This window comes from Diospyros lotus, chromosome 15 (assembly GCF_014633365.1).
Source record: "Diospyros lotus cultivar Yz01 chromosome 15, ASM1463336v1, whole genome shotgun sequence".
In the NCBI taxonomy this organism is placed as follows: domain Eukaryota; kingdom Viridiplantae; phylum Streptophyta; class Magnoliopsida; order Ericales; family Ebenaceae; genus Diospyros; species Diospyros lotus.
This window is the reverse complement of record NC_068352.1, coordinates 11,881-25,560: the sequence shown is the minus strand read 5'-3', so window position 1 is coordinate 25,560 and position 13,680 is coordinate 11,881. Positions and strand designations below refer to the sequence as shown.

Genomic DNA, 13,680 nt, shown 5'->3' with positions numbered 1-13,680 from the left:
TTGGAAGCATCCTCTAAAGAATTTTAAACTATATTTTACCTCTAAATTACCTATATTTTGCCTCTAAATTGCCTATACCAACCTGCTAGTTTTTGAGCTATATTTGGGAAGTATCATTTTTTGAATTATAATAAGGAATAATCAAGTTATTAAATAATATTAATTCATTTTCTACAAAATTATATTATTATAAACATATATTTACAAAAATTAAAGGGTATTTTTAATTATCTCTAAAATCTTACGATTTTACGATTCGATTTTACGATCCGATTTTATGGACCCTTTGTCGATCCCACTTAAAATCCCGATTTTAACAACCTTGTCTACGAATATACGGCTATCAGATCTTTCTAATTTTTGGGTATGTTGGTCGATGGGGGTAAGAGTGTCAAGTGGTTGCCTCGGATTGCCGAAAAAATGCTAGCCAAGAGGCCGACGGCGATTGACAATATGTTTTCAATTGTGGCCAAAATTTAAAAATTAGATTTACGAAAATTCAGTCGTTAGATTTACCCCACTTTTAGATATATTAACCCAATTGACTTGGTTTTTCAAATGGTAGGCTTTGATCATGGAAATCGCCAACCGACGGTGGTTGTAGCCGGCGGTGACGATTATGACTGGTTTAGACTATTTTTTTTTTTTTTTGGGCTAACCCAAGTTGGTGGGGCCCAACTGGTTTATGGGCTAGCCCAACGTGTTGGGATGGGTCTGGCCCAGTTGTTGTAGCCCTTGGGTCGGCCCAAAACCCAAGTTTATTAACCCATTTAATCTTGATCGTTGATTTTGATCCTTTGTGTTGTTTGTTGTAGGGCCAGATTTCTAAGATTTCACTCTACTTTCTCCCAAGCTTAAACTTGAGTTATTCCTTTCTAGGCAAAGAGAAAATATATTCTATGTTTAACTCATATTCTTTCACATACGTATTGCTTCATGCATAACTTATATATGATGTTTACATGTGCTTTCTTGAATAATATGCAAATTGTTCTAAGTGCATGAAGAATTTTCATCTTACTAGAGAGACATATGCATGGTGATTATGATATGATACTCTAAATGTTTCTTATTTTTGGATTATACAAATTGTTGAAAAATGGTACATTTTAGGCACTAGGTATGATGATAGATAGATTTTGTGATATGCATAAATAGGGTGTTTTGTGTATAGGGACAAATTAGTAGATTGTCTAGTATTCACGGCAAAAGAAGATCATGGTATTATGAACCTTGATATGTCTTGGCCATTGAGCATCGATAGTATGTTTCAGCATTATTATCAGGTGAAGCATTATAGTGTTGCATAAATATTATATTATGTATTGTGTGTATATATATGTATATAAGGTTTGAGGGTTTTAGGGTTGAGTTTGAGGGCTTTAGGAGTTGAGGGTTTGGGGGGTTAAAGATTTAAGGGTTTTTAGGGGGCTTTGGGAGTTTAAGGGTTAGGGTTTTAGGTTTGAGGATTTTCTCCATCTACTATAATGATTGTTCGACACAAATGAATCTTGTCTTTGCCATGTCTTGATTTTTTGTTAGTTTTTCATAGATAATTTTAAATTATTGTTGCTCAAAATATAATAATTATAATTTATTTATTTAAAAAAAATCTCAGTTAAAAGTTGGTAGGCCTGGTGCAGAACAAGGTGTTAGAATACTACATCATATATTGCTATTAACTTAGAGATTCTTAATATACAAAAGTAAAAGTTAAATACTCAAATTAAAAAAATAAAAATTAAGTTATTTTTGGTAATTTGTTTTCCAAAAAAGATGGAGAAATAAGAAAAACCAAGGGGGTTCATGTACAATTTAAGGAACTTGGCCATATATAACGGGGTTAGAGCAAATTTTGCTGTCTCTACCCCATTCCGCCTAGAGAATACGAGAGAGAGCGGAAGAAGAGAAGAAGCTGCCGGCGACAAGGACGGAGCAGCTCGCCGGAGGGCGAAGGGGAAGGATAAGACGAAGAAACCTGCGGTGAGCGGCGGCCGGACGGCAGCAATCCATCGGCGAACCCAACTCGCGGCCAAACCAGTTCGGGTAAGTCGTTTCTTCAACTTTTTCTGACGATTAGGTTTCGAAACTTTCTCGGCACTTCAGTTATTGAAATGAGAAGTAAAATAAAATAAAATGCAGATTTCTACTTGTGCGGACATAAATGCTAGGTTTTGGTATATCAAGCAGCATGGGATTTTTTGATTTGCGTTGAGGGCATGTGATTTCTGAATCGATTACGTAGAATGTGGCGCAAGTGTACAAATTTCACTGTTTTTGTTCAGTAAATACACACGGGATGCTCGTCGGCTGAAGAAAATTTAGGTTGGAATAGGAAAATATTGAATAAAAACAAATGTGAAGTTTGGAGAAATTGTATCCAGTATAGGGTAGAGTGGAAACAGTAATATCTCTAAGCTGTCAGAACTGATAATGCATTTTTTTTCTGCAATTTATGGATTTGGTCATTGTATACTACATCTGTATCTATTTGATATGCCTCCTTATGTAATATTAATATAGGGAGTCGAGATTTTCAAGGAATAGAGTTTTAGAAGTTCATTTGAAAACCTGTGTCAAAAGGAAAATGGAAAAGGTTTTGAGTGCAAATCACCTTGCAGAAGTTTTATCTGGTTTGATGACTTTGAGAAGGACTGTTCCTGTGCAAGTTATACTGAGATTGACAAGGAAATTCTTTTTTTTTTTTTTTTTTTGAATTTTTTTCTACTGTGTTCTTTTTTTTTTTTGTTTTCCCCTATATTACTTGGATTTTATCACATTAAAATTGGCATAAGATGGCCTTATTTGGGCAGGTTTAAAAGGAACTGAATTGAAACCACAAGGAATTGTTGATAAGTGATGAAGAATGTAGGAAATATGATTTTATTATGATGTGATTTTGTTATTGAGTTAGACTTAATATCTTTAGCTTCTTATATTTTTAAAGATCTGATTAGCTTTTATCTTTGATATGATTTGGTTTAGGAAGTTGATTTATCTTTCATTTAGGAAGAAATTTCAACTTTGCCTATACAGTGAAATGACCACGTTGTCTGGTGGTGGGCACAAATTGATTCTTTCTACAGCACTTGTTAACTGTTATTGAAGGCAATATTTTTCTATCTAAATTCAATTAACAATGAATGACAATATATTTGGTTTGGGCACTCACATTTCATTTCATTGTGAACCAAATGTGTCTAAATTTCCTGCCAATTCCTAGTCCCCGCTCATCCTGCCCTATTACCATTGCCATGTGCCTGTAAACTACATATATATAAATGTCTTAATTATATGTTTCTTTATAGTTTTTCATTTTTCTAGATTTGAGTTTGGCTCCAATTATTTGCTTTGGTTCGAATTCGTTTCATGGGGTTTCAATTCTGAGTCAAAGGCTTTGCAATCTAGGGTTTTGAGCTCCAATTCCATAAGATGAGTGCAATCAACATCACAAATGTAACCGTTTTGGCCAACCCAGCACCTTTTCTCAGCCCTTTTCAATTCGAGATCTCCTACGAATGCTTAATCCCCCTCAAAGACGGTAATGCTTCTATCAATCCCTGGTATGATATTACATTTCACGTTTGCTTTAGTTGAAATATGTTTGATGTCAATTTTTTTGTTGGGTTTTTATAATTTGTTGTTGAGCTAGGGTTTAATGTTATATGGTTTGGATGGTAGTGTCACGGCTCGAGGGCCAGATTATAATTTTTTTTGAAATTTTAAATGTACTGGCTAGAGTCATCCGAGTTAGTTACTTGTTGCATTACTATTTAACCCCTCGGTATAGTTGTAATCGCAAGGAAGAGCCTATATAAGGCTTAGCTACGCGAGGATGGGAATTTATGTATGAAGTAATACATAATTCTTTCCCTCCTAATTCTCTCCCTCTCAATTCTCTTTAGTTCTTTCAAACTCTTCCTCCAAAATTCTCTCGTTCTCTCTCTCTCTCTCTCTCTCTCCATTCTTTTAAATGTTCTGAAAATTCAAGTCTCATCCGTGAGGCTTGATATTTTGGTATCCAAAGCCTATCATCCTCGACTGTCATTGGTGAAGAGTGGGTGTGATCTGGTTGTCGACGATCGGTGGTAGTTGAATTGTGGTCAAAACAGAGACGGTGGATCGGATGGCGAAGGGCACAAGACTGAAACAATTGGAGAATCGCATGGACGCGATGGAGTTTGGGATGTCCCAAACTCAGGACGCGGTCCCCAGAGTAGGAAGGAGGTGAGAGCGATCCGGGATGAATTGCGGGAGGATATGGTGGCATCCAGGGATGAAGTTCAAAGAGAATTGACGAGACATAGGGAGATGCTAGATCAGCGGATCAGCAGTGTTATTAGCATGCTGCCCACATTCTCTCAATTTCAGTTACCACAAGAATTTCCTCTCTGGTTAGTTCCAGAGGCTGATATGGCTAGTCAAGGAATCCTTCCTAGACCCCAAGGAGTGGCAGAGGCGGGAAATTCGCATTATGAAGAGACGAGTGACTAGGTAAGAGACTTCAATTCCCCTAGATTTAGCCAAGGACCTATGCCGAGGCGAGGGATACCTTTGTTTGAAGGATCTAAACCACGTTGGTGGATCCGCAGGTGTGAGATGTTCTTTTAGTACTACAACATAGCAGAGAATTAGAGGATCACTCTTGCTACAACCTATCTAAACGACGTGGCTGATGCCTGGTACCAAGGGTGGTCTAGATCTAGGGGTATGAGGGCAAGATGGATTGATTTTGCAGAGGAATTGTGCATCCGCCTTGGGGAAAGGAATATGGCAGATGTAATTGAGGAAGTCAACAAGGTCAAACAAGAAGAGACAGTCATTGAGTATCAGGAGAAATTTGAAGAGTTGAGGGTGTTGATGTGGAGTGCTCAACCCACACTCACGGATCAATACTTTGTTTCTAGTTTTATTAGTGGCTTTAAGGATGAATTAAGGTCCATGGTGAAAATGATGATGCTTGCTACTGTGAGAGAAGCGGCAGAGAAGGCCAAGTTACAGGAGTTGACACTGGAGTCAATTTTTAAGAAGAATAAAATCTTGCCAAGGGCACTAACCTCCGTTGGTCACTTGACAGGTGGGAATCCTAGAGCTCTATTGCCTGTTATGGCTTCAGGTGAGCCTAAGGGGGGGCTTCAATCTATTTGCTAATAAGACCACTACCTTGGAACAAAGAAGAATGTTGGGATTGTGCTATAGATGTGGTGACAAATACAACCTAGGGCATCTGTGTAAGAGACCCTTGCTCAATATGGAAGGGGAGGATGAGGAAGAGGATGTAAACAATGAGGAAGAGGAAGAGAAAGGGGAAAAAGCAGAGGATGCACTTGAGGAGGAGCAAGGTTAGGAAGGGGGTGGGATATCCTTTCATGCACTTAGAGGAGGCTCCACAGGAAAGATAATTAAAGTCAAAGGTCAGGTGGGCAAGATGAAACTAATGGTACTGATAGACAGTGGCAGGACGCATAGCTTCTTGAATGAAGCTATTGTCATTGAATTGAAATGTAGAATGACTAATACCACCCCATTATCAGTGGCTGTGGCCAATGGTCAAGAAATGTAGTCACTGTAAGTGTGTGGATTTTAGATAGATGATGTTGGGACATGAATTCAGGGCTAATTTAAGGGTCCTAGAGCTGGGGGGTTGTGACATTGTGCTAGGGGTTGACTGGATGATGATAGTTATTAGCCCACTAGCATTTAAGGGTGTTCACAGTGCAGTTTAGGCGGTTTAAGCTATTTTCAATATGCCAAACCGTATGTGCGATTTTTTTGCAAAATGCGGTGCGGTCTAATGTGGTTTTCACGATTTGTCCAAATTGAAATTGGTGTCTCCACAGTAGTTCAATATCTTTTGATATACATCACACAAAGTCTATAGTCCAAATGAAGATGAACAAAGAATGCTTTTGACTACCAAAATCACGGATGATCTGCTAATTGGCAATTTCCTCCTTAAACATGATATACAAACTTTTAACATTCTAACACAACTAATAGAAATATCTAGCTAAATCATGAGCAAGGTAAGGGATCATAATATGAATTGAAGATATGCAAGAGACATGATCGGTGTCTACCTCAACAACCTGCTATTCGTGTATATATATAGAGAGAGAGAGTGAGAGAGAGAGAGAGAGAGAGATCCTTTTCAGCCAATTGGACATGTTACCATCAAACAACCAGGAGCTCGGTCTTCTTCTCAGAGAGAGTTATCTCGGCTTTGAGTCACTTCCCTTGCTTCGAAATGAAGACCAAGACGATGTCGGAGAATGGAGAACCAGAGAAGGGACTGAAAGAAAGGGCCCGCTTGGACACCTCCGAGGATTGAGACGATGTCAGAGAATGGAGAACCAAAGAAGAGACTGAAAGAAAGGGCCAAGGGGAGGATGTCATCGTCAGTCTCGGTGCGGTGGAGGCTGGTACTGGGCTGTGAGGTGCCTTATTATTCCACTTTCATTGCATAATTCATTGAATTCCTTGTTGCAAAATTCTAGACCATTATTTGTTCTAGAATCTTTACACTTCTCCCTTTTTTATTTTCGACCATAGTTTTCCATGTTTTAAAAGCCTTAAATGTATGATCTTTTGACTTCAAAACATAAACCCAAACCATTCTAGAGAAATCATCAATTATGGACAGAAAATATCTAGAACCACCATGAGATAAGGTCTATGCAGGGCCTCCATAAGTCTGAATGAATATAATTTAGAGGTGCCTTGGAGGGGGGTGTATTCCCTTCTTGCTGAATTTTACCTTTACAGCTTTTCCAAAGATGCTTGACTCACATTTATCTAACCCTGTAATCTGATCTGTACCTAAGATTCCTTGTTTAGATAGCTCTATCAGTCCTTGCTCATTGATATGAGACATCCTAAAATGCCATAGTCTAGATTGATCATAGACTTTATTTTCTCCCACAGCTGCTTCTCCTGATAAGGTGGAAGCTTGCAGAATATATATCCCGTTCTGCAAATTTGCTTTCATGCATGCCAGAGATCCTCTAGACACCTTAAGAACTCCACCATCTCCTTTATAGGAGTAACCATTTTTATCTAGTTCACGGAGAGAAATGAGATTTCTTTTTAAATCTGGCACATGTCTCACAGATGTTAGGGTTCTACAGGTTCCATCATGCAACTTTAACTTTATATCACCTATTCCCATAACTCTACATTCATGGTCATTACCTAGCAATACTTTTCCTCCATTTATAGCTTGATAATTTTGAAACCAGTGTCTTTGGGGTGTCATATAATATGAACATCCTGAATCCATAATCCACACCTTATTTTCAGACTTTTTTGAAACTACCAAAGCATCAGAACTATCATATCCGAATTCACAAATAGATGAGGCATTTTTTGTGTTACCTTTTTCTTGGAATTCCTTCTTCCTCTTTGGACAATTTCTCTTGATATGTCATTCCTCGTGGCAGTGATAACACTTTATCACTTTCTTGCCACTCCTTGACCATCTTGATCTATTCCTCTCTCTCGGGTCTCTCTTGTCTGACCTTATCTTGACAGCAAGTTTATCTCCTTGAGAGCTCTTGCCTTCCACCTTATTCTACAATTCTTTAGAATTTAGAGCACCTATAACATCATCAAGGGATAGAGCATCTCTGCCATGCCTTAGAATATCAACAAATGTCTCATAAGATTTAGGTAAAGAGTGAAGTAATACCAGTGCCTTGTCCTCATCATCATACTTTACCTCAATGTTTTCAAGATCCAAACACAGCTTGTTGAATCCATCTATGTGGTCTTGCAGCTTCTGTCCTTCATTCATTTTGAACATATAGAACTTGGCTTTCAAATACAACCTACCTGAGAGGGATTTAGTCATATTTAGGCTTTTCAATTTCAGCCATATGTCTGCTGCCATCTTCATTCTAGATACCTCCCGCAGCACCTTGTCTCCAAGACTCAAGATTAGGGTATTGAAAACCTTCTTACTGATTTCCTTCTTCCTCTCTGTGGTGTAAACGGCTGGCATCTTAGTCTCTCGTTCGAGTGCTTCCTCCAGTCCCAGGTTTCCATTTCCAAGCAATGCCTGCATCTTCATCTTCCATAATCCAAAGTCATTCTGACCATCAAACTTTTCTATATCATACCTTGTTGCAGAGGAGGTTGACGCCATTTCCATGGATCAGAATTCTCAATTATGCCTTTTAGATGTCTGTTCTTGTCTTTTCTTGATGGACTAACCAAGCTTTGATATCAAGTTTTTAAATCTTGAACGCTGGAAACTCTCCAATAGCCCTCACAGATACACACCCACACTCACATATATTACAGAATAGAAAACAGAACAACAGAAACAATAGAAAACAATCACACACTCACAAGACACAAGGTTTATCCTGGTTCAGATCATCACAAATATGATGATCCTACATCCAGCCGTCCAACCAAGAGCAATATATTGTTAAATCTTGAAAGAACAGTACACAGATCGCACACAGCACACTTTAACTGGAGATTATGAAGGCTATTAGAACTAGACTTTTCTCTCTTTCTTTCTCACGAGTGCTCGTATTTTTCTGATGACCTAAACACACAATCCAGCCCTCTATTTATAAACTATAGAGGCGGATTTTACAATGTAGACAAACGGTAGATACAGTTAGGTTGGTTAGTTACCATTGCAGCCTGACTAACAAACCGAAACCTACCTGACTGATTTTGACTGTCTTTGGGCATACTCGATGCAAACATATGACTTGATAGATGCCAAATCTCTATGTTTCTTCTATTTGGAATTCTAGCATGCTTCTTTCTTTGGCTATTGATGGTTATTATGTTACACAATTCTTTCATTCTTTATTTTCTTTATAATATATATTACACATGTTAGTGTTTTTAGTATTATTACTACTTTAAAACAAATGGCTTTTGAATCCATTTTCTTTGGTAAAGTGGGAAAAAGGATCCGACCCAGACCTGGAAATATAATTTTTTGCAAGTACCAACGATAATTCGTATCTTCATTTACTGTCATCTCATGAAACTTTTCATATGAAGATGGTGCTAGAACATTTTTTTATCATTCCCCCCCCCCCCATAGTGTTGTGTCAGAAGTCCTATATACATTATCTTATTATCCTTTTTATGTTAAATATGTTTACCAATTTTGTTGTCAATTTAGCGCCTTTCTTTGCTCTAGTGAGCACTTTTTTCAATGCCTTAGGCAATCTAATGTCATAGCACCTTAAGTGACTACCTTGGAATGAAACCAGTTGTGTTCATCTTATTAAATGATTTTCACCATTTTGAGATCATAAGATGATTAATCTAGTTGATTATAGAAGTGATATACACAAACTAAATGAATAGAAACTTCTTTCTGTTTCTGATTAATTAAGATTTTACCGAAGGAAGAACATTTCAGAGCTTAGATCTTAATCATCCAATTGTGTTTAGTTCAAAGCGGAAGATATAGTTAGTTTAATTGGGATATCCAATCCCACTAAACCTGCCGTACATTCTATGCTTTAGTGCACAAATTGGAGCTTCAGGTTTAAATTTGTCTAATTCAATTCTAAGTAGAAATACCAATAATTTAATTGGTTTACATGATCCACTAAATCTGCAGCATGTCTAAGTCTTGGTGCTCCATGGTAGGATAGAATATACATGTCTAAGTCTTGGTGCTCCATGGTAGGATAGAATATACCTTGGGGAGATTCTCCTCAGTGAAAATAGTAACTACTGCTTGAACTTGTAGATATGAGTTCTCAAGAGTCATCTACAAAGTCTTCTAAGATATTTTTTTCTTTCACATAAATGTTGAAGGAGAAAAGTTGTGTTTTTTATGTTTATCATCAAAAGAACTGTGGTTTTCGGTGAAAGAAATCCATTTTTTATTATTATGAGATCTGAAGTTAATATCTTGCTTTATTTATTATGGTTAGATTACTAATAATCACCCTATCATTTCTTTCCTTATAATAATGATTAAAAATTGACTCAAAGTAGTGTAGGTTTTATTGAAGTATGTCCTGTGGCTCATAAGCTTTCATTTAGGTGGTGCTTGATATTTGGGAAAGTAGGCTGAGGAATTTCTATGGGAGAGCACATTGCTGAAATGGAAGCAGCAAAGCATTATCCATTGTTGTGTCTTGGTTAAAATTTTTGCACTTTTTCATGATGAATCAAAGATGGTATTGTTTTCCCCTTGTCCCAGGATTTTCACCGAGATATTGCTGGTGGCAAGTTGGTGTCCTTGTTATGCATATGCATGTATTACTGCTTTATGATGTTTTGTTGATTTAAGAGATTCTCAAATACACATGCATGTGTATCATGGGTCACGGTCTAGTGTGTTTATATACATATGTATATAGTGATTACCATTATCCATCATTTTCTTTTCTGTTTATAAGTGAACTTCCAAATGCTTAACAAAAAAAAAATTGAAAGTTATAATTTTTAAAAATACAAAAAAAAAAAAAAAAAAATCAATAGCTTTTATATCGAGGTGTAATAGTTTTTTTTATTCTTTCCTTTAGGTGATTGGTTTGTTACAAATCCACTATTGCTTGATTTTTGAAATTTAACATGTGTCATTTTGTGCACAAGAAAGGGAATGCCAGTGGCACAGATGTTGAGTTTGTTTTCTGGTGTCTGGAATTGTTGTACAAGTGAAATGGTCAAATTGCATTGCACTGCAAATTTGAGATCTCTCTCTCTAGTTAAATACTGTTTTTGTTTGAAATGAATGATTCTTTTTGCCGGGATGTGGTTGCTGATAATTATGTTATCAGATGTTTACTTGGTTAAATTTATTACTAACTGTTATATACATATATGCCATGTATTAACAGTTCTAAGTTTACAGATTTGGAATGGAAGCTCATATATGTGGGATCTGCTGAGGATGAGACTTATGACCAGCTTCTAGAAAGTGTGCTTGTTGGACCTGTTAATGTCGGCAACTATCGGTTCATATTTGAGGTTGACCTTTATGACGCCACATGTGAAGTGGATGTCTTTCTCGTGCCTTTCACATTCAACTGATGCTGATGTATATGCTTGTTGCACTGACTTGCAGGCAGATCCTCCAGACCCGTCAAAAATCCGTGATGAGGATATTATTGGTGTCACAGTACTGTTATTGACATGCTCATATATGGGTCAGGAATTTGTTCGAGTGGGATACTATGTTAACAATGATTATGACGATGAACAGCTGAGAGAGGAGCCTCCGCAGAAGGTGTTAATAGATAGGGTTCAAAGGAATATTCTGGCTGATAAACCCAGAGTAACAAAGTTCCCAATTAACTTCCATCCTGAGAACAATGAGCATGGAGAGCAGCAGCCCCCTCCAACGCCTCCTTCTGATCATGCTGCTACAGGAACAAATGATCAGAATGGAGAAGAGCCTTCAACCGTGCCTGATCATCTTTCAGATGTCTAGTACCTATAGATCTCACTAGTAAGCTTGGTGCTCATCAACAGCTGATTGGATTTTGCTAAGGCTGATCATATGAATTGTAAGGTGGCCTTGGTTTACGTGTGTTGTGTGGTCCTACCATACCATGTATGGAAGCAACTCAAAGATGTGCTGCTGACAGGTTTACAATGGCGTAATCAAACTCAAAAATAGTGATGAGGCTGCTGACAGGTTCAGGTTTTATGTACATCTGAATTGTATCATCCTCTGATTTTGTTTAGAGGCCTGACTTGTTTTTTTAGTTTGAACTGTGAGTTTGTTAGAGAGGACAATTGAGTTTTCTTGGACTAATACCATTCAGTCTTCAATGTAGCGTGGAGTTTTCTGGGTCTTAAAACTGTAACAACCTTCCTTAGTTCCCAATGCATTGCCTTTTATGTTTGCTTTGTTGGTATCAATTAATCAATGCATAATTTTCCATTGCTTTACAATGTGATATATATTTCATTGGCATGAATATGATTAAGTCTTAAGATTTGCTTTCACATGCTTGACTGCTATGCTCTCAGTTGATGTGATATTGAGATGAGATTGCAACACCAAGAGCAACAATAGTCGGTGAATATAGACCAGACCGTCCATTCCAAGCTGCTTGCTTCTTCAACTATTTTGCTTGTGCTCTAAGGCAGCCTTTTGCTCTGTGCTGATTTAATGACTCAATTTGGAACAACAGAGAAGAACGAGCATGCATCCCCCCGGCATGACATGCTTGGCCTTTGATTTGATTTGATTTAGCACAAAGATATATATACATTTTTATTTAATTTTAGAGTAAGTGGTTCCCACCTACATGCCTCCTCCAGTTGGTTTGGGACTCTGCCAAATCATTTTCATAATACCATTCCCCAATTAGCTTGGTCACGAGTAAGTTCAGTGGAAATTTAGGAAAACCGATATGAATCAGAGGACAATTAAAGAGAGGTGGTCATATTTGCTGGGTTGCTGCCAAAAAGTAAGGTTTCTATTTTTTTATTTTTGCATATAAGAATTTTATAAAACAACACCAACCCCAAAGCGACTACAAACGAAAGTAAAGGTATACCTCGGATCACCATAAAGCCAAGGGGAAAACAGCAACAAACATCATTTGGACCAAAACAAAAACAAAAATAAAAGATGTACAAGATATATACAAAGGCCAGAAGATAATTACTGGGACATGGCTAATTCGCTGAGATGATCACCAGTAAAGGCAGGATTGAACAGAACACGAGCCCAGTATAACAGGGCATCAAGGAAATATAAGCACAAGAAGACTAGCATCAAGCGTGAAACAACATGATCGCATCAACCATCATTTAGAAGCAAAATAACAGCTCATCAGTGACTAAAAGGCTGGTCACTAGGGAGTCGCCTGACATGACAAAGGGCGTGACTTTGCAAAGATGACTTAAAGCAAATAGTCGCTAGATGAGCCGAAACAACACACTGGATTTGATGCTCTAACTAAGAAGCAGATCTCTCTTGATCCTAAAAGCATTTGTTATTGCGCTTCCTCCAGATGAAATATACCAAAGTGTGGAGCACCAGCCTCTTTGCCACATGCCATGAACCCTTGCTACTCCATCTAGCAACTACCCACAACACCCTAATGTCCTATCGACGCCACGAATTTTTTCGATCTACGAAAGGACAACACTTCTCAAGAATATGAACACTTGAAAAAAAGATGGCTATGTCTTTTCGCATCAGCCCTACAAAGGAAATATCTATTCAGGAAAGACAAAAATAGGTTAATATGATCAAAAGTAGATAATCGCTCCTGAATTGCTAACCAGAGAATGAAAATTTGGACAAGAATACTCATAGATGACCAAACTAGCCTATACCAACGGACCTGGGCATGCTGACCCTAGATATCTTGGAGACTCACAAATGACCAAACTCACGGACCAGTTATCTCTGGCGGCCGGAATGGTATCTCTCCAATGAGCTTGGTCGTCGTGAGTTTCAACTATGCCTTGATCTTACAGAAGTGGGTCGTGCTTCTGGATGGGCCCGCACAACGTAGCTGAGACACCTCACAGCCTCCACAATACAAGCATCCCTTGACTTTATCTCCAAGCAAAGACCAGGAACAAACTAGAAGGCCAGTATGGCCAAGCCCATTTAAATGTTGTTGGGATGAATTGTTTGTTTAGGCCCACCCTATTAAATGTCAATGTTAATTTTTATTATGATTGAATATAAATGTTTTTTGTTAATGTTAATTGTTAATTATG

General features: G+C 37.8%; 1 protein-coding gene across 2 annotated transcripts; it reads left to right on the top strand.

Moving 5' to 3' along the window:
* The first annotated feature begins 1,870 nt into the window (after nt 1-1,870).
* On the top strand, nt 1,871-11,856 carry LOC127791331 (probable histone chaperone ASF1A). 2 transcript variants are annotated; one of them, XM_052321129.1, is made up of 4 exons: nt 1,871-2,046; nt 3,409-3,541; nt 10,844-10,959; nt 11,057-11,856. In XM_052321129.1, the coding sequence occupies exons 2-4, from the start codon at nt 3,433-3,435 to the stop codon at nt 11,420-11,422; spliced, it is 591 nt and encodes a 196-aa protein (XP_052177089.1). In that variant the 5' UTR covers nt 1,871-2,046; nt 3,409-3,432; the 3' UTR covers nt 11,423-11,856. The 2 variants fall into 2 exon arrangements, with proteins under 2 accessions (XP_052177089.1, XP_052177090.1); XM_052321130.1 differs by lacking the exon at nt 1,871-2,046 and having other exon boundaries at nt 3,428-3,563.
* Nucleotides 11,857-13,680: the final 1,824 nt, after the last annotated feature.

Coding starts and splice junctions, on each gene's coding strand:
- LOC127791331 (XM_052321129.1), top strand. CDS start 3,433: ATGAGTGCAATCAACATCACAAATGTAACCGTTTTGGCCAACCCAGCA. Junction 3,542..10,843: donor CTTAATCCCCCTCAAAGACG/GTAATGCTTCTA, acceptor CTAAGTTTACAG/ATTTGGAATGGAAGCTCATA. Junction 10,960..11,056: donor ACTATCGGTTCATATTTGAG/GTTGACCTTTAT, acceptor ACTGACTTGCAG/GCAGATCCTCCAGACCCGTC.